This window comes from Crinia signifera, chromosome 3 (genome assembly GCF_055691185.1).
Source record: "Crinia signifera chromosome 3, ASM5569118v1, whole genome shotgun sequence".
Taxonomy (NCBI): domain Eukaryota; kingdom Metazoa; phylum Chordata; class Amphibia; order Anura; family Myobatrachidae; genus Crinia; species Crinia signifera.
This window is the reverse complement of record NC_139219.1, coordinates 78,747,150-78,767,953: the sequence shown is the minus strand read 5'-3', so window position 1 is coordinate 78,767,953 and position 20,804 is coordinate 78,747,150. Positions and strand designations below refer to the sequence as shown.

Genomic DNA, 20,804 nt, shown 5'->3' with positions numbered 1-20,804 from the left:
CACCAGTGGTAAACTTCACAGGGTACTTTTAACGTGGACTTCTCCCTTCAGCTAATTGAATCTGCCTCTAAGGCGGATTTACTACTCTTTTGTGTATAATGAGCAACTTAGATATGTGGCCTAAAGCAAAGACAAATCTTGCACTTGTGACCACTTGGGGTTCCTTCCAATTGAAGGGGTGAATTTGAGGAAGGTTACATGATGTAAGCCAAACAATAAACCTTACAGCATTGGTGTTAGCAAGTGAGCAAAGATGAATCAGACAAACACACACATGTGTGTGTGCTGAAACAATACATGTTGTGTGTGTACTGAAACAATACATGAAACAATACAATTTGTGTCCCCACAAAAAACAAGCGCAAGATACATGGGATTTGTTTTGAGTCACTGGAAGCTGCAGTAGATACCTTCATCCAGCATGTAGAAGACATACCTGCTTTAGGTTGGTCCAGCTGCTTTACCAAATGGTTTGAGAGCATGCAACCTTGCATGAATTCCTCTGGCAAATACTTTGAAAAAGTGTAATGTTCACTTTGTTTATAAATATAATACTTTTTGTGCATCTGGAAACTTATATACTTAATAGTGAAATTATCTAATTATCTTCCATAGTAATAGATTAGATATTTGTTGAAGGTATTTGAAAGTTAATCAACCATCCGCAAGCCGCACCAGATAATGACAGACAGTCGGGTAAATTTACGGGTGCCGGATGATGCTCTGACAGTGGGGATCCCGACAGTCAGTTTCCCGACGTCAGGATCCCGACTGCTGGTGCTCCGACCGGGGGGATCCCGAATTACAGGGACTATTCTTCCTTGTGGGGGTCCACAACCCCCATAGAGAGAGAACAGAACCTGTGGCGAACGTAGCGATCCACCGGGCCCGCAAGGGGCTTCTTTGTGCCCGCCCCCCCTTTCAGAGCACCGGCAGCCGGGATCCCGATGTCGGGATACTTACTGTCAGGATCCCCACTGTCTGAGGCGCATACCACACCCAAATTTTTACAAATATGGGAGTTCTATTGAAGATAGGATGTTGCCCATAGCATCCAATCAGAGTCTACGTATTTATTTAAAACCTTTTAAAATATAATAGATAGCATCTGATTGGTTGCCCATAGCAACATCCCATCTTCAATAAAACTCCCATCTTAGTAAATAAGCCCCTCGGAGACTGACTGGGGCTGCACATCTACCAGATTCAGAGGGGTATTGGTTCTTTTCTAAAACACCAACACTTATACCCCCTGCCCCATAAACATATTGTATATGGCAACAGACAGCGGTATCCCAACTCCATCTATAAGGAAAATGTGTAAGATGAAGAAAGTATCCCTGGTCTACTGTACATAACATCTACAGTAATAAACATAACATGTTCATTTAAACATTGGTTCTTTAAAACCCCCCAACAAGCCCCCGGAGTGATTTGGAAGCTCCCTTCTTGAATCCATCCACCAAAAGATAATTGCTGTTTGGCTGACATGCGATTCGTTTCCATTCCTGGACTTTGACAGTTGCAAGTTATAATAAGATAGCAGCTATGAAGGAGGAGTAAGATAAACTTAACTATCAGCCTCAAGCAAAGCAAAAAGAACACATTTAATATATTCATGAGGCTGAATAAAATAGTGGAACTTGTGGAGAAGGTTTGTACACGTTGGATAAATGACCAACAATATTGTCAGCCTGAAAATGGTTTGTAAATGAATCATTGTGCAGTATTATAGTCTTTTACACATGTTTACATAGAGAGAGAACAGTCGCATAGGGGTGAGGTAAGCTAAGCAGAAATAAAAGCAGTCCTAATTAACATCTAGAGTAAAGCAAAGGGAGGAAAGTTGCAGCAAATGGTATAGCGACTGTAGAAAATAAGGGGATATTCAAACATCATGGCTGTGCAATCGCTTATTATAAACACCAGGTAGCGCATAATGACTGATTCAATACAAGTTGTAGGTATTTGTGTTGTTGTGCCATATTTGAAAGTTGAATTAATCAGCTATAATTTAGTTATCAAGACACAGGCGATTTGTAGTACCCTACCACCATCTAGTGGTCAATTCAATAGATTGTAAAGGAATAATAAGATAAGGTGCAAGAATTAATTTTTATATATGAGCTATAATATTGCTTTTCTAATATATACGGCACTTTTTTTGACTTACTGTACAGTGCTGCAATTCTAGTTTAATCTTATATTATACTTGCTTTATGGGTTTTTTGGGTGCAAAGGGATACTGCAGTGGGAGGGGGGGTGGGGCGATTCGGCGGGGCGGTGAAGCGGGCACTCCTGGACTCGGTAAGCTTTGAGCTTCGCAGCATACGGAGTCAACCAGAATCAGGAACACTATCTGTAGCTCTTATGTAGAACCAGAACCAGCCAGCCAGAATGTGAGCAAGACAGTATGCAGTGTAGAGACATATAGGGCTGCCACAGGCCCATCCACCCCCCTCCCCTCAAAAAAAGATCATTATATATATGTGAAGGTGGAGGCGCAGAAAGCGTGTGGTGTTTTGTCAACTTTTGCACTTGCAGCGCCTCTCCTCCTCACACCAGTCCACGGGCAGCAGGTTCATGAGGCGCGACAGACAGTCACAACTTAGTGTGTGGCGCCGGCAGCTCCTCGTCTGTCTCGTGCGGCATCCCACTGCGCTATGGGGGCTTCGGGCCGCAGATGGCTGCACTCCGCTGATTAGCAATGAAAGTTGGAGCCACCACGCTCAGGCCACAGAGCTTGCCTCTATATGTGTGGCGGCGCGGGCTGCAGACTAACCGCGGCCCTCCACCGCTGCTGTTTAATGAGGCGTGGTCGACTGCTCTGGGCTTTGTAGTCAGTTAAGTGCAGGGGGTGTTGGCAGACGTGCGGGGAGAGCTGCCCCGGGACAGTTTTCCCCATAATCCCCCCCTGATGGCGGCTCTGGAGACATAGGAGTATTCGTTCTATTTTTTTGCAATTGCTAATTACCCTGAAGCTTTAGAGCTGTTATAGGGGAGATTCATCTACATGAACTGATCCTTATAAATGATTTTAAAGTACCCACCATGGAAAAAAACACTACTAAATGTCCTAACCATATTCGGAGTGACAGATTGGCATCTCAGTGAAATACCTAGTATTGCTTTTAATTAAAATATTTTTTCACATTTAATGTCATTAGGTTTCAGTTTGTTTAAAAATATATTTTAACACCCAGCACATGTCACAGTGCTCTTCATACTCCTAGCTTAGTTTCTGTGCTGAACTGAAGTGGCACAGCGTGAATTATTCATTGTGATATCTGTGATCATGTGACTTTTTCCATTTAAACTTAACCTGTGTCCAAACCTTGGGGAAAGCTTTTCATTTGTTCACAATCCAAATTCATATTAACTTGACTGAATTGGTCCAATCGTCTCTTACCATTGCATTAGAAGAGACACAAGGGCATATGTTAGCATTGTATTTAAATCAGTGAATAACTGGAAGAGGCAGCCACATCTACAGATGCCGCTCACCGCCCCCACCTCCCTTCTCACTGAAGCACCTGGAGATCAGTGCCATCCGACCCAGTGATCTGTGACAGTACCAGAATAGTTTGTTGTGTTTCATATACTGTATAGAGACATTATTTGCCAATAGTGGCTGTATTATAGCCGGCGTCAGACAGAGGTTCGCTGCGGTAAAGTAGGTAGAATCACAGCTGTTTGTTGCAGTAATACAAGGTGCAGTCTGACTATTTACAGCACAATACACTCCACAGTGCGCACAGGACAGCCTGTGAAACCCCAAATCTGCTTGAAGACACCCAGGGGTCCATTAACCATATAATTGCATATGCAATGCAATCCTGGGCAAAATGCAATCTTATTGGTGTGTGGTAGGTCTCTGCAGACGCAGGGACAGGGGCTCCGAAAGGAACCTGTCTCTTAGATTTGCTCCGCCAGGTCCCGGCGCCATCTCGGAATGGTGGTAACCCCGGTACCTGATGCGATGCTGCCCGATATTGATACATCAGGCAGCAACATATGCCCCATAGAAAGCTATGGGGAATGCAGCTGTCGGTGTGGCAGGAGGGATAGCAGCAACGATTGGCGATACCTGCTGCGGTCCCTCCATGACACATTCTGAGGGTACCTAATATTCGCGGCTAACCCCCGAAAATGGGTTGGCGCATTGTGTGCACTGAACCAACCTCCATGATCATAAAATCACTAGGAAGCAATGACATTACTGATGCCATTCATGGCACTGTTTCCTAATAAATAATTGTTGGGGCCTATTCTGTAAGAGCTGGGATTTCCTGTTTTTAGGTTAAATTAAGTTTATCCCAACATCTGTCTGGCCAGCTCTTAATTCATCATTTATATTCTTAGCGGTTTCAGTTTTATACCTGGTTGCTGCTCCTGCAATTTTGAATTATCAGTGGTGACTTTTCAGTCAAAACTGAAAAGTCGCTGGAAAAAACGATATGGTCGCCGAGTGATAATAAGCCAAAATCGCTCAGCGACCATATTGCACCGTGTGTACACACCTTAACCCTTTGAGTGCCAACTGAATTCGTCAAAATAGGTGTGAAATTGCCAAGCAAAGACTTTTCTATCATCATAATAACCTGTAATATTTACCTTACATGGGAAATATAATCTCTTTTTGTACACATTTTTTATTTTAATTCATATAACAAATGTAAGAGACGCTGGCATTTTTTAGCGGATATTTTGAACACCTCTCACAGAGATGCTGGTACTCAAAGGGTTAATAGTTTGCTTTAAGAAATACTACACCCTGATGGTGACAGAAAACCTGTCATGAATGTAGTATAGGCCAGCCCCCAATATACCTGACTCTTATGTAAGGATAGGACAAGTGCCATTTAATGTCACACACACCAAGCAAAGCTGGGTTTAATTCTGCTTTATACTATGTTGCCCTCAGAGCTTTCAGTATTATCATATATTATGTGTTTCAGAGCAGACAGGCAAAAATAATCTCCTCACCATACAAAAAAAAAAAACAGTCACTTTATTAAAATGACAGTACACAGTAGCAGAAGCATTGGCAGTTAAAGGCAAAAGAAAATGTATTCGTTTTCAGATGTTAAAAATATAAATACAGCCATTCCTAAGCGTGCAGGACGCCAGCGTGTTGTGGACTGTATAATGTAGATGTTTGTGACTAGCTGTACCGCTCCGCATGTTCTGTGCCGCCATAGGCATTTCTCACCCGCTGTTCATTTTATTCCAGATAATAAGACACACTGAATGGCTGATGCACTTCATGGCAACTACAATCTAAAGCTGCTACTTCATATTAAAATGACCTTTCAGATCACTAACTTCAATATTTCTTTTAGAGCCACTTGTCCTTCTTTCATGTCTGTGCTTTCTGCCCAATATGGTGCCTGCTGTACAAAGCAAGCAGTGGTGGGTGCGATGCGGACGACCTTGTTATATAACATATTGAATAGTACTTTGTTCCTGTATCAATTCTTTAGAATGTAACTCATTTACTGTAAAGATAACTTTACCTCATTTAAAGAATAGAGTACATCTGCCATTACCCACACATAGGGCCTCATTCAGACCTGCTCACTGGACTGCAAGCCTTTGGAACCCAGCGAGCAGGTAAACGCCACCCAGCGCTGCCCGGCATGAGAGAAATCCCACCCATGCATTCGCAGCCACGCACATGATAGGAAAACCATTCAGAAAACATTGAATGTCTCCTCTGTTCGCAGTGCCGAGTAAGTCCAGTCTAGACTCATTCGGCGCTGCTAAGGCCATGGGAAGAAGGAGGCCATTGATAACGTCAGCGGCCTTCCCTCCCAATGGCCAGGGAATGCCTGTATTTTCTGGGGCACTCCCAGAAAACATCATGTTACCGCCCCCAAATGGCGGCAGGGTGCACATGCGCTGCCGTTCGATAAACGCTCCAGCCCAGCGAACAGGTCTGAATTGGGCCCACAAACACCGTATCTAGCTTGCTTATTCAGTTCATACATTAATATGTGGAAAAATTGTACAGAAGATGAAAGGAAACTTCAGAATATCCTAGGTGGGAGGAGAGTCACATTTAGCACACACTTGCAATGTGTATAACACGACACATTAGCAATGTATGACAGCACAGCCTTTCACATGCAACAAATTGCAGGGAGAAAAGACTGACAGAGAAAGCCTTTCCAAGCCATTAACACAAAGCAGTGCTTTTTTTTAACACAAAGCAGTGCTTTAAGTAGAGATTTTAGTAAGTGTCTTTCTTTTCTAAGCTGCAACCCTCTTAATGTACTCATATGGAGGTTAAGTATTCGCCTGTTATTGATTTCTAGTACTTGGTGACATTATAAATAAATGTAAAGTGGAATACTGAGGTTGCTTCTCTCTATGGGGTGCAATTACTAAAGCTCCTCAAAATTAAAAGTGTGGAGGTTGCCCATAGCAACCAATCAGATTCTGTCTACCATTTTCTAGGATGCAATAGAGAAATGACAGCTAGATTGGTTGCTATGGGCAACATCCCTGCTTATCACTTTAAGAAGCTTCATTAAATTTACCCATTAATATTTAGCATCTGTGCCCGGAAATGTATTTATATTATTTTATTATATTATTATTAAATTTCTTAAACAATAGGAAAAAAAAAAACAATCATTTGTATTATCAATAACCATTGCAGTCTAGAGTTTATGTGATATTTGTTACTTTTCCCTCATTGTTTTGACCTTTGGGTTACCTGATACTTGCGTACAGTTTTTCTATTATTATTTAAAGCAGGGGATTGTGGGATTGTGTATTTCTTCACAGTATGTACTTTATTCATGGAGCTTCAGTGAGGGTTTACATGTAATAACTAGGAATTCATAAAATCAGTGGCAGTAGAAATATATTCATACAACAATTTGTGAAATATTTCCATCTTCTTACCTTTTAGTGAAGCACATTGATAGGAACGGTATTTGCATGAAAAAAAAAATAGACAGATTCTTACGCATTTTGTACATTGATTTTCAATGTTTCATTGTAATGAATATCTGTGAGGCAACTTTTGAGGCCTAAGGTTTTGATGGGCTGCGACATCTATGGAATTGCATTTATGTCTTTGATATATGGGTAATGGTTGCTTAAATGTTAATCTATATTTATACATTTTTAACAGAAGGACAACTTTTATTTCGTATTTCTAAGATGTCGTTGTCATCATATATCAAACTAAAGCTCTTGGTCATTAAAATATTGGCTCATTTACAATGCATCACCAGTGTGACATTTGGAGAACTCTCCCTGTGCACCTACTGGTTGACTTGGAACATGTGACCTGTTGGGTGATCTGGAAACTGTGACAGTTATTTAAAGTAACACGTTACACCATACCTCCCTCCCGTTTTTGGGGGGGACTGTCCTGGGGGGGAGGGGGGGGTGGGCTATGCACCCATAGTGATATAAAGTGGGTTGTGTCGTGTGGTTGCAGCATCCCCAGAAGGCGACTCCCCTTCGGCGTAGGCCACACACCGTTTTAGGGTGCACACGTGGCTCCTTCCCACGGGCGTCCTAAGATTAAAATGTTGGGAGGTATGCACCATGCAGGGATTTTAAGTGGACGAAAAGGGGCCAACCGCCCAGCAATCCTTTGCCCAGTGGAAACCAGTCACATCATCTAGTATTATTATAATGTATAAGACAAATAAAGCCCTCTACCCACTAGTGAGAGAAAATGGTATTTGCAATCACATTTTGCTTGCGTATTGTATCTGCCTTTTATACTCATGGTCAGGGGCAGATTAACAGGAGTAGTAGAACGCTATTGATCCCCAGGTATTCACATGTAGTGAAAGCAAGTAAATACAACACCACTGTTGCACCTCCGCTTGTCCTGAAAGCAGTAGCACTCAGAATTATGTATGGGGTCGTTAGCACCAACAGGCTACACCACCATACACACTTACCTGCTGTTACTTGTAAATAGTGTGGAACTGGCCTTAAACACATAGGAGCCCAATTCTCATATTTTAAATGTAGTACTACGGATATGATATTTTTTTTACTAAATTCACAAAGTGGAAATAAAAAATTTCATGCAACTTTAGAAAAACAACTATGTTGATGGGACACAGACTGTGATAAGGGTCCGTCACAGCAAAAGCTGGAAGCAGGGTGACAAAAATGGGAATTTTGGTGGGAAATACAGCAAATATTCTTTCCTACATCCTGTATGCCCTGTAGGGGGTTGTGTAAACAACATTTATAGGACAGTGGGGTGAGCCAGTACTTAACCCATTGAATTTGAGGAGTTTGACAGATTCAACTGGAAAATGATTTATTTAATCCCAGATTGGTTTTCTTACTTCAGTGCTGGTTGTCCTGGTCTGTAATATAACAAGCTGTAGAAGGAAGATATATTAGGGGGACTTTTAGCAATGCTGTCACTGGCAGAATAAAATTAGGAGACGGTCCTTCTGGAAAACGTATGTAAATGGACTACTTTCTGGAGAGCCTTATTTGAATGGGTTTTTTTTTCCCAGAGAGCATTATCTGAAAGTCTTCCTATTGTGACTCATTTTACTGGTAGATAACACATTGATACAAGATGAATGGTACCATACTGTACTTATGTTCACCTTATACAATGAAGCTATTGTAGGCAGCAGCATGGTGTTAATTACAGCACCCTTACAGGTGGGGAAATATATAATACTCATTTGTGCATAACATGTTTTTCTTCTTCATAGAGGACACAATTCCAAAGAAAGTTGTCTGCCACTTCAACAGCAAGACCTATGCGGATGAGGAGAGGTGGGATATTGACAGCTGCACACACTGCTACTGCCTGCAAGGACAGACCCTCTGCTCCACTGTCAGCTGCCCACCCTTGCCCTGTGTGGAACCAATGAATGTGGAAGGGAGCTGCTGTCCCATGTGTCCAGGTAATCAGCTTCTCTGCATATACAGTATGTATTATCAATAAAATGCACTCATAGTCACATTAAGTGATAGCCAAAGCAAGTGAATGCTTTCACACTGTACAGCATTTTACATGTATTAAGCTTGGCGTACAGATAAACTGGAGATAAAGTGGAAGGACATAACTCACCAGCCAATCAACTCCCAACTGTCATATTTCAAGCACAGCTGATTGGCTGGTGCATTATGTCATTTTACTTTATCTCCACTTTATCTCTTTGCCAGGCATCTGCCCTTTACTTCATCCAATGATGTTTCCGCCATAACTCCTACAATTTCTGCACCATCTTTTCCGCACACCTTCACTAAGCATTTAGGGGCTGTAGTTGGGACTCCAAGACTCTTGGGTCCAGTCACAGTTACGCCCATGGCTACACTTATTCCTATGTCACTGGCTCTGACTAAACAAGGTTTGGGTAAGGTGAATTGTTCCTCAAGTATATATTACTACTGACGGACAATTTTCAGAACTGAAATGGATAAGGCCTTCATAAAAGTAGCCATGCATCACCTTAAGCTCTGCGGCAATTGGTTTAAGCGGAGCTTGTCACTGTTATACTAGATTGGTTGGTGGGGTCCTAGTTTGTCTTAGCTTTTCCTATGGAAATGTTTACAAATATGAACAAATTATGGTCCTTATTCTGGTTGACTCGTAAGGCTGCAACTCTGCCAAGGCAATTCAGTGACGTTATTATTAATAATAAAATAGCTTTGTACCAGGTAGCTAGATAAATTGTGTTGGCCAGCAGAAGTGCCTTTTATTGTCTCTGTATCCCCCAGGCCAATCAATGTATGTCTCGCACAACGTTCCCATAAATACAGACATATTTATATGCTGTGGCGTAACACATTTATGAGAGTGTTTATTTGCATTTTTAGTGTGTCGCGTTGAACTTCAGTGTTTTCCTTCTACCCTTACAGGGCATATAATACACATGAGATTGAGTGTAGTTCTATGGCAGTGCATTGTAAATACAATATCTAGTTAAGAAACATGTATACATGCGTTGTTAGGATGAATTTGGCTTGAGTAAGATAATTTGAACATGAACAAAATGTAGCCAGTAGTGCTCAGAAATCCAACAATCCACACTATTAGATGAGATGATCATGTCTCCAGTCCGTCCATGCATGTATATTATCAGTTACTATGGACAAGATTGCTTTGTCAGTAATACCTTTATCCAAGGCATATACATCCCTGGTTCTTGCACATAAACTCTCACCAACCCAGGATTTGTGGCAGCAGAAAAGGGTCTGACCCGGGTCCCCAACTCTGCTCTTTACCCAGGTAATAGACCCGGCAATTTCCCAGGTCTACAGTGGAAAAGGGGTATAAGTTAATAGATCTCACTCTTTGAAAACCAAATGCCCACCTAACTATCCCCGGATTTTTCTATTTTAGTTGAGTGTAAGTACATCAACAGTCCATCAAACGGGAAAGCCTGGTGTGTAGCATTGCTTATATAGGGCTATCAGATAAAGACACAATAAGCATTGTTACACAGGGTGTGGGTGGTATTACATGTCCACATTCAGAATGCTGACGTGGTCATTAGATCAACATACATGGTCTAAATGTCAACATTGTGCATGCCAACATAACATTTTTCTACTGTTAGAGCCCAAACCATAACAGCAGCCTAACCCTAAACCAGTACTGTCCACATTGTGACTGTGGTAATTCACAATGTTGACATATTCCTTAGTGAAATTAGGTCCATGTCAACATTGTGAATGTAATGACTACATACTGTTACACAATTTGCTCATGCTGCCCTAATGTATCAGTAATATCTTTCATAGCACAGTTTCAACAAAAATTATTACATTAAGTAAATTGGGTCTACCTGTGATCCTTAGGTCCAGTTATGTGGTGCACTTCAGTTTCTCCCATGGTTTATGATTGGAAGCCACCAGCACTAGTTTTGTCTATCACATCAACCATAAATAAATTTATTTGGCCCTGGTCCCCCATCCTGTGGAACCTGTGCAAGTGCCCCGTGGCACCTAGGTTGGGGAATCACAGTTTGTTGGCCTACACCATTATTGCAGCGGTGCAGTGCATCAGGCCCCCTGAGGACTAAGTGGCTCACCTCTGCCACCGTCACCCTCTTCCTGTCAACCACTGCTTTTCGCTGTCACCCTCTGTCTCTCTCTGTGAGCCACTGGCCATGCCCCCAGTCCCTCTGTCTCCATGAATGGATGCTGTGTGAATGCACAGTGCCTATTCACCACAGAACAGTGAGGGCAGAGGAGAATCCCAACTGTCCCACCTCTGCAGGACATGGGCGGTCCCCGGGCGGGACACTGGATCATCCCAAAAAACTGGACATTCCCGCGAAAATCAGTTGGGAGGTTGCTAGATTTTGAGATTTCTTCTTTTGCAATTTGAGAAAGAAAGAAAAATCTTAATGTTTTATGATACTAAACCCCAGGTTCTATGCTGATCCTTTAACGGATTAGGTAATTAATATAAATATACATTCATTTAAACAAAGAAATGTTCAGCTAAAATACATGAAACATGAATACACAGAACTTTATAGGAAGCTGTATAGCATGTCCCGGTCTTTTGTAACAATCACATATAAACCAGAACTATTTGTGCAGATTTTATAGCATATTTTATAGCTTTTAATTAATTTTTGAAAATTATTTTAAGTAGAATTTATATTATATTTTTTATATTTTCTCCATTGATCCAACCAGCGCAGAATAATATTCACTCCTTAGCATTCTCAAAAGGAAGCCCTATCTATAACAGGAATAAAATACCAATATAAATAAATCTGAATAAAACAGCCTGATTTTGTCCAGTCATGAAGTGTTAGAGGTTTAGCTGAAATAGGCTGCTGTGTTTGGAAAATAAAGTCAGTGATGTGAAACACAAATGGATGCATAAATGGAGTCTGTGTTCTGCAGAGATGTATATTCCTGAACCCACGAACATCCCTATTGAGAAGACGAATCACAGAGGGAAAAAGGAACATGATATACTTCACTGGCCAACACCAAGTGAGAATGACATTCACCACCACAGAGGTGAGTACTTTCTCCTGTATGTATATATATATATATATATATATATATATATTACAACGTCAAGGGCATTTGTATAAACTTATTGTACTCAACCTTTGTGTCGCAGGAATTCAAATATAGGGGAAGATTTATCAAATCTTCGAGAGAGAAAAAGTATCAACCAATCAGCTTCTGTCATTTTACAGGTGGAATTTGAAAAATTACATTTAGTAGCTGATTGGTTGGACTTCTCCAAGATTTCATAAATCTCTCCCACGGAATGGAATGGGAATTTCAATTTACTGTAGGACATTTAAGGAATCCATTTTCACAGTTGTTAAAGCTTACTCGTTAGATTGACATATGAAAGGATTTTTTACACTGTACCACTAGTCACCTACTGGAAGGAACTAGGCACCAGGAAGAGGCTGAGCAAATGTTTTTCACAGTAGTGGAAGGGCTTCCTATGATGTGCAAATTCACCCAGGTCTCCTCCTGGTAGGTTTGCAAAGGGACCTCAGAGAATCGGAGCTATCATTTGTGGAACTTCAGGTTCCACTGGAAATATGCTTAGTGGAAGATTAAAACTCCACTACATAGTGGGGGTACCCAATAACCTGCAAATGCCGGAAAAGGAAAATCCCTGAAAACATGGGCCAGAGTGAAACCTGTGTGTTTTTGGGAGGAAATTGGACTTATATCGGGCGAGGTACTTAGATGCATGATGAAAAAAAATTGCCAAAACATTTACATTTTCCACTCCCGATGTTTAATTGGGGTTACTAGGATACCCTGCATTGTCTATCTTACTTTTACTTTACCCTTTACAATTTAATTCCTAAGGAAGTCATCTTGCTTCATTATGTGGGCAATACTTGAATTGCCTCCATAGAGGTGAGGAGCAGCATTAGCATAATATTATTACTATTAAGTAGAATGTCAGTAATCATAACCAGGCAGCGAGTAGCTGAGAACATGTGAGTTGTACAACAGTTCAGTAACTGATGTTGTAAACAATAGTACATCCCGTACTTTATCCAGCACTTTTTGTATTGCTCTTGGAAGACCTTCTGTAGCATATTCTAAGCACTGTTGCTGTTACTATACTTCATACAGAACTGGGTCATCTTAAAGTCAACTACAGAGAAGGAGACAGACCTCGGCCCGGAGAAGACACCCCTCTCCACTCCGTTGCATGGGTGGCAGTCCCGATACTGACAGCTTTGATCATCATCATCACTCTTCTTCTTATCAATCAGAAAAAGCAGTGGATTCCAGTGCCGTGTTACCGGACACCTACCAAGGTACAAGGATCTTGCATTATGTATGTCATAATATATTTACTCTTTATACAGTAAAAAAATGTTATAAGAATACGGTTTATATCTTAAACTATATTTGTAGTGCATGCTACAATATATGCATCTATTATAGAGGCAATATAAATACTAACATCATTTCCAAACACACTGAAGTAGATATTTCAAGGATAATTTCACCCATTACTAAAAATGTTTGCTTTGGGTGTAATTAAATAAGATTGATTACCTCACCATACTTCTAATGGTCATAAGCAGGAACTATAGACATTTTTCAAACTACTGTCGGGGTTGGCGTCTGTTCCCTGTTAGCATCTATGCCTAAGTAGTGATGTTACTGCAGTGTGAGGCATAGGAGAATTGATAGGGAGAGTAGTGTTTAAACCAGAACTTCGCTGACTCTGATGTTGATATGGGACAGCTACATCTCAATGGTCTGTCAGCAAAGCACAATAATGTGACGAACAAGAAAATGGAAGAAACTAAATTACGACTTATGTTACTTTTTAATACATAATGACTCTCTCGTATATTATGTGTTAGTTAATGTGGACATGTTGTTTTGAATTAAAATGCTCTAATTTATTGTGTCACTTCTTCGCAAAATGTCATTTTTTTTTTCTAACAGCCCCTTGGCAGTCTGGATAAATATCACTGATCATATGCAAATACTGTACAAATGCTAGGATAAAATTATTAAATTGCCCTACGCATTTGCAGGTATATATATATATATATATATATATATATATATATATATATATATATATTGGATAGCTGCATATCTGCTTCTGACTTTCCTTGTGGAAGAGGAGCAGGGTAAAGCACTAGAGTAGAAACCTAATATCCTGAATATTTGAATTTCGGCCCAAGGCAATATTGCTTCTCGCTTTGCATGTCTGCTCACACTGTCACATTCAGAACATTCCACAGGGGAACACAAGATTTAGGTGTTTCAAGAGAATGTTAGCATTTTTGCTGTGTGCTTAACCCATTCAACACAGGAACATGCAGGAATGTACAAGGTAGCTCTACCTCAGTGAAGGAATTTATTTTGAAGCCTTTTATTTAGCATATTTTTCAAATTGTAATTTATTGATATAATAAAAATTCTAACTGTAAGTTCCTCTGTTAATAAGTATTGTATGGAGATCAGATGCAACCTGAACAACCAAGGGGTAGGAGAGCACAACCAGGCCTCGGATCCCGTGTCTGGTGGTCTGTTCTGACATGAGTAGTTACAGTAGGAGTAAAAGCAATCTGTGTATCAAAATGTTGCTAGTGAATGCAGCCTAGGGTGATATACAGTGGGTCAGTGTTTAAACAGCAATCCCACACAGGTTTTTTTTATTTCTTTAAAGAGCAAATTACCTTTTAAGCATATATCTTATAGGCATTGTTTGTAGTTATGCTTTATGCAGATCATAATCTACTTTTCAATGTCTGTCTGAATGGCTGTCAAAGGGTCACAGCTCTCAGCATATCATGTGATGGAAGAGAGCATAGATATCACAGTGCAAAAAGTCTGTTACACCAACACAGGCTTTCAGCAGGTCATGATGGAATAAGTTAAAGGGAGATGTCATAGTGAAGACAGAGTTCAGAGACCATTCCAAAGCCTCCCTGCTAACTACATCATGTGCCATTTGGCTTTAGTTGCTATGGTACTGTGGAGATACATTTGTTTTCATGGGTTTGTTGCCTTGAGAGGCCCATACAGCCACTGAGTGATCTGGGAAATCCACAATGTTGAACATCATTGATTTGTCAATTCTAATAATAAATAAATCATTGAAATTTGCAAGCCAGGATTTTTAACATACAGTATTTGTATATTCCTTTCTGAACTATAATACACATACAGATGTGTCCTCATACATCTAGCCCCAGTATACCGTGCAGCAAGATGATAGGTCCTGTGCAGCACTGCCCAAGACGTACGTCTGTTTTGCCTAAAATGTGCTGATTAATTTGCTATAGGTACTTGTTTCCTAGCACTGCGCCCACGATATTAAGTCGTACGACATATAATCTTATCGCATAGCATGCCATAAACCCGATGCAATTTAAAATTGTATAAGCCCCTATACAATTTTTAATTGTATAAGCACCCTAATGGGGGCTTACAATGTTAAATGCACCCCCACGCCACCCCCACTATCAACGCCAACCCGAAGCGTGGTGAGCGGCGGTATGCGTCCTCCGACCTTTTCATACCCCCACTATCCACGTCGGCGTGGAGTTGATTTTATATAGTGTGGCGAGCGCAGCGAGCCACCGAGCCCGAACCTCACATATGGTCACTTTTTAGGGCGCATTTGCCCTAAAAAGTTTTTGGTCATATTTCTGAAAGTTGTCTTATCAAGGCTGGGGAATGCTGTGTTCCCAAATGCTAGTATGAAGCTACCCAGCTCTCAGGGCTCAAATTAATCAATGCAGGCATCATGGCTCTATATGGGAAATGTTCTATAGATCTGTTACTACTATTCAATGAATCGTTTTATACCCGTCATATATAAAAGTCACCACAAACACGTCAATGTTAACCATTAATTTCTTTTCTTTGGTGTTTTTTTAAACAGCCAACCTGCCTGAACAACCAGCTGGTGTATGTGGACTGTAAGAAAGGAACTATGGTACAAGTGGACAGTTCACAGAGGATGCTAAGAATGGCTGATCCAGACTCTAGATACAGTGGCTTCTACAGTATGCAAAAACAGAACAACCTGCAGGCAGATAATTTCTATCAAACTGTGTAAGGAACACCCAGACATGGATTTTCCTTTTGAACGGAAAACAAAACAGACGAGAGGACAAGAAAAAGACTGAAGCCTGCTATATAAAACAAAACAAAAAACTAGAAACGTGCACTTGCTTATTGGATTGTGTGACATGTACCGCCGAGACTTTCTGAGATGGACTCTTGTCTCCTGCAATGTGCCAAAACAAACATTCCCACTTTCCCTTTGTAACAACTGACCAAGTGTTTTCTTAGAACCAAAGTTTGGAGAACTGGCTTATGCGTATCTGCTTGTAACATAGATGTAGAAAAGTTTTCTTTTTTTGGGGTGGATAGGAAAGATATTTTGGGGTACCGACAAAGGAGAGGTCACAAGAGCTTAAATGAAGACAGGAAGGCAATTATGTTTAAGAGGGGGGCACTAAATTTATTTTCACAACGTTAGTAGATGGGCTTATTCTGGTAATGTACACATGTGAAAATTTCAGTGTACCCCAATCTAAGACATTGGCTTCTCCTGCATCTCAGATCCTAAATACATTTAAAACGAGATAAACAATGCTGAAAGTGGAGTGGTCTATACAGTTCCTGGTAGAGACTGTTGCACAGTAACGATGCTACAGTACAAATCACAGCCATGTTTAAGCTGCAAATCATTCTTTCCTTTCTAAGTTGATCCGTACACGTGTACAATACAAATGAAAAACAAAAAATTACAACAAAGAACAGATGATAACTGCAGAAAAGTCGAAATGACGGTTAAAGTTCTGAAACAATGTAGAATGTGCTGCTTTTCAATATTTTTATTTCCTTTTTAGCTGATTGGCCAGTTGGATTAAGACAAAATTACAGAGGGCTTAGTAGGTGTTTTTTCATATATAAATATATATATATCTATATCTGAGCACTGGATTTTTATTTTTTCCTGAGAGCAGTATTTAAAGTAGAACATTTTAAGACCTTCACCATGCTGTTCAAAATATTTCTTTTATAATGGGGTGTTGTTGAATTTTTTTTTTTTTGTGTGTGTGTGAATGTGTGTGTGTGACATTTGTTGCATTTTTTTTGCGCTACCAAAAGAAGGATTGATTATATTATTAAAAATGTTTGTTGTTAGAAAGACAATGGATCTAGGCAATAATGCCGGAAGCCATTGACGTTAGCTTGCTGGGTTAAAAAAAATAAAAACAAAAAAATAAAGAAAAAAGGTCTGCTTCATAGAAAAGAAGACAGTGGGTGGGGGAAGAATTGTTTTATTCTGTTTTTCTTTCATGTTTTTTTTTTCAGTTTGGTTGATGTTTTAAGTTACAGGTTGCGCTAATAAGAAAACTGCTACCCTGTTGGGGAGTTGCTTAATTTTATAGTATTCAAGCACCTTTTTTTCAAAGCTGAGTTTAAATAAAAAAAAAAAAATCAAAACAAAAGTTACAAAAAAAAAGTAAGAAGAGACTATGCTTCTTTGAATTTTAGCGTTATAGAAATATTTATGTAAATGTATATTATGCTAAAACAACAAAATATTTGTGTGTATGTGTGTGTGTATATATATATATATATATATATATATATATATATATATACACACATACACACACACTTCCTATGTTTTTTTTTCTTTTGAATGTATTTTTAACCAAGAAAGAGAAATTTACCCATAAAAGACACATTAAAACCAGCATTCCATGCCAATGCTTAACAGCTTGTCAGTTCCAGAGGGGACGCAGACATTTCTATTCTACCTACTGTTTTATTTTCCTTTTTTTGTTTTGTGTGTGTGTTTTTTTTTTTTTTTTTTTGTCTCTTTACTGGTTCACGTATGTTTGTGTGCATATGCATTAAGTAAATGTGTGTACATGTGCATGTGAACCTAAAATCCTAGTGACTTCAGCAATAAGCAAGAGTCCTGCTATTTGCTATACTGAGTTGGGGAGGGAGGGGCTTTTTAATTTATTATACAGTATATACTTCTGTTGTCTCTGTTTTGCCAAACAAGTCCAGGAACTGAACCTGGTATTTCGGTGTTGTGAGGTGACATTGAGTTGAATAAAACATGGAAGAAATACATTTCAACCACATTACTGGTAAATGTAACTTGCAGAGCTTACAGTGTTGTTCATTCCTTTAGGAAAGGGATGTGCAATGCTTTGTTGACATATACATGGCTGGAATCCATCAAACATCTTGAGATGTTTCCTCATGTATAGAGCTATATATTAAGAAGACGTTTCCGATGATAGAGAAAATAAAGGCACCACCTGCTTATTATGTCATGTGATCTAAACATAACTGTTGTGAAGTACAGGCAATGCCTACATGTATTATTCAGCCCACACTCTGTGTAGGACCCGTGTGCACTGGAAAGAGAGGAAATGGAAAATATAGGAAATATATTCTCATGACACAGTTAACTTATATAACAACAGTACACATATGGAAATATATATTTCTTCAAACTGCACGTTCACTGATTTTTTTGTGAGCTTAATAAATCATATTTCCTTTTGTACACTAATTACTTTGAACTTTGGATAATAAGTACAGTAGCTTTGCTTAGAAATAAAAAATAAAAAAAGGTTGATGAAATATAGATCATACGATTTCAAGCCATGGACATGTTTTAAATATTTCCAAGTGTTACAAATGCTGTTTCAGATAGGAACAAATAGTATTTTTATATGGTTTTCCTTCAAGTGTCATCAAAATAAACATGTATGTTAAATTAAATTCTTTATGGGACATATTTTCATCTATTAAACTCCTTTAAACCCGTTGAAAGCATTAATACCACGAGCATGTTTTTATTAAATGCTGGTAACAACCAACAATTTGAAAAACTGATGTATTTGCTGAGGGGGGGGGGGGGGGGGGTGTATGTGGATTTCATTTCACTTTGCTTTCCCCAAAATCTTATATGTGTTTATGTTGGATCTTGCAGTGTCCTTGATGCCTGTAATGTCTATCTGTTCTGTAATGTAACCACTCAACTGTTTCAGTCAGACCAAAGGCTCGTTGACACCCTTAGGGTGGTTTTGCATGCTCCGGTTGACGCCGGGCGGCGAAATCCCACACGGCCAGGAAGCCATGTCGTACACAGAAGTTTACAATGGTAGGCATGGCCACAGCTTGGCAGCCATCCTTTCCAGTGGTAACATTCGGCTGCAATTCAACGGCCGGGCCGTGACCGTCCCATGCGAATGGATACAATCCATTGTTAACTAATGTGTACGGCATGGCTTCTTGGCCGTACAGGGTTTCTTTCTAATGCAGTGTTTACCCCAAGCAAACACTGCATTAGAAAGAATTGGAAGTACACAGAGAAGGTGTTTCAAGACCTTGTGAGTATATAGAGAGGGTCTGCTTAGCTATGGTCATCAATTAAAGGGAAATTAGCCTAAAAGTTTTTAACCCATTGAATGCATTAGAGGTTCTTCAGCTGTTTGTTTTTTTCTGGCCCAATTTATATCTATGAATCAGCCTCAAAAACCACACTTCTGCTTATAACTTAATGACTTTACAGTAAGAAAGAAAAATATTGTTTAAAACAATATTAGAAATAGTTAATTGTCACTTGTTGAAAGTACTTCTACAGATTAGTTTATAATACTAGATAAATACAGATGACCAGCAGTCCAGATGCCAGTGGTCAGAAAACCGACACTGGCATAGCTAATTAGTGAATCTTACCAGGGGCAAGTTAAGTATACTCACCCTCTCCCACTAACCAGCCTGATCCCAACCCTCCCCTCTAATGGGGATATTGACTGCAGGACTATGAAGATCCATACTAAATGGAACAAATAGTCATGGCCCACAGATTAGGAACCCCTAATACGTTTTCAGCCCATCAGTATACAACAGCCAATTCCTCAGGTGATGCCACTAGTGTCTGGTGTAATTGTTAGTTGTATTACCAAGTGTCCGTCTTATGGCTGCTTCCAATGGGCAGGCAGAGGCTTACTGTCATTTATATGCTACATTATTAACATGCCTAGGGTGTCGGTCTTCTTATATCTCCAAAAATATCTTAATGGTTTCCAGGTTATGGAAGGAGACATTGCTATATGAGGTAATGATGAAAACGTCAGCTTTTGGGTTAAATTGACTACACTTCTGATTTTGTTGGGGCAGATATATTAAGCCTGGTAAAAGGGTGATAAAGAGGTTATAAAGTGGAAGATGATAACGCACCAGCCAATCAGCTGTGTTTGAAAAATTACAGGAGCTGATTTACTGGTGCGTTATTAGCTTCCATTTTATCTCTGCTTTATCACTTTACCAGGCTTGATACATCTGCCCCAATATGCATATCACCATATAATATTCAGAAGGTGCAATTTTATAATAGGGACATAACCCAGCATTTGTTATTTTCATCAATGTATGCAAATTGCTGTACTTTTACTGAGTAAAACCTCCTGCCTATTGTAACTACTTTGTGCCTTATTGTTTATTTTTGGCAAAGGTCTAGTGAGCAACTTTGTCTTACTTCATACCTGGAATAAAAATACACTCAGGGTCATTTAATTGGACAGTTCTTTGTTAGGAGCAATTTTCCATCACTTGACTGCTTCGGAGCCCTTTGAAGCTAGAAATAAACAATGTCTTGATGCAAACATACTGAAAAGAGCATCAAGTGGCAGAGATGAAGCAAGATTGATTGTGGCCCCAATGCACAAAAGGCCTTGGTTCTTATACTGATTTGGAGGTGGCATTAGTCCATGTGGGACAATTTTAACATTCGAGGAGCTCAGAATAAAAAATGCATATGAGATTTG

The 20,804-nt window shown here is 39.8% G+C and overlaps 1 protein-coding gene across 2 annotated transcripts in view; it reads left to right on the top strand.

Moving 5' to 3' along the window:
• Positions 1–20,460, top strand: part of CRIM1 (cysteine rich transmembrane BMP regulator 1) — a 640,446-nt gene extending 619,986 nt beyond the window's left edge. Inside the window, exons 14-17 of one of the 2 annotated variants that reach the window (XM_083176101.1) lie at positions 8,715–8,909; positions 11,872–11,991; positions 13,087–13,274; positions 15,872–20,460. In XM_083176101.1, coding sequence (XP_083032227.1) covers positions 8,715–8,909; positions 11,872–11,991; positions 13,087–13,274; positions 15,872–16,048 — 680 coding nt within the window. In that variant the 3' untranslated portion in view covers positions 16,049–20,460. Of the gene's footprint in view, positions 1–8,714; positions 8,910–11,871; positions 11,992–13,086; positions 13,295–15,871 lie in introns of both variants that reach the window. The other variant, XM_083176102.1, reaches the window with a different exon arrangement.
• Positions 20,461–20,804: the final 344 nt, after the last annotated feature.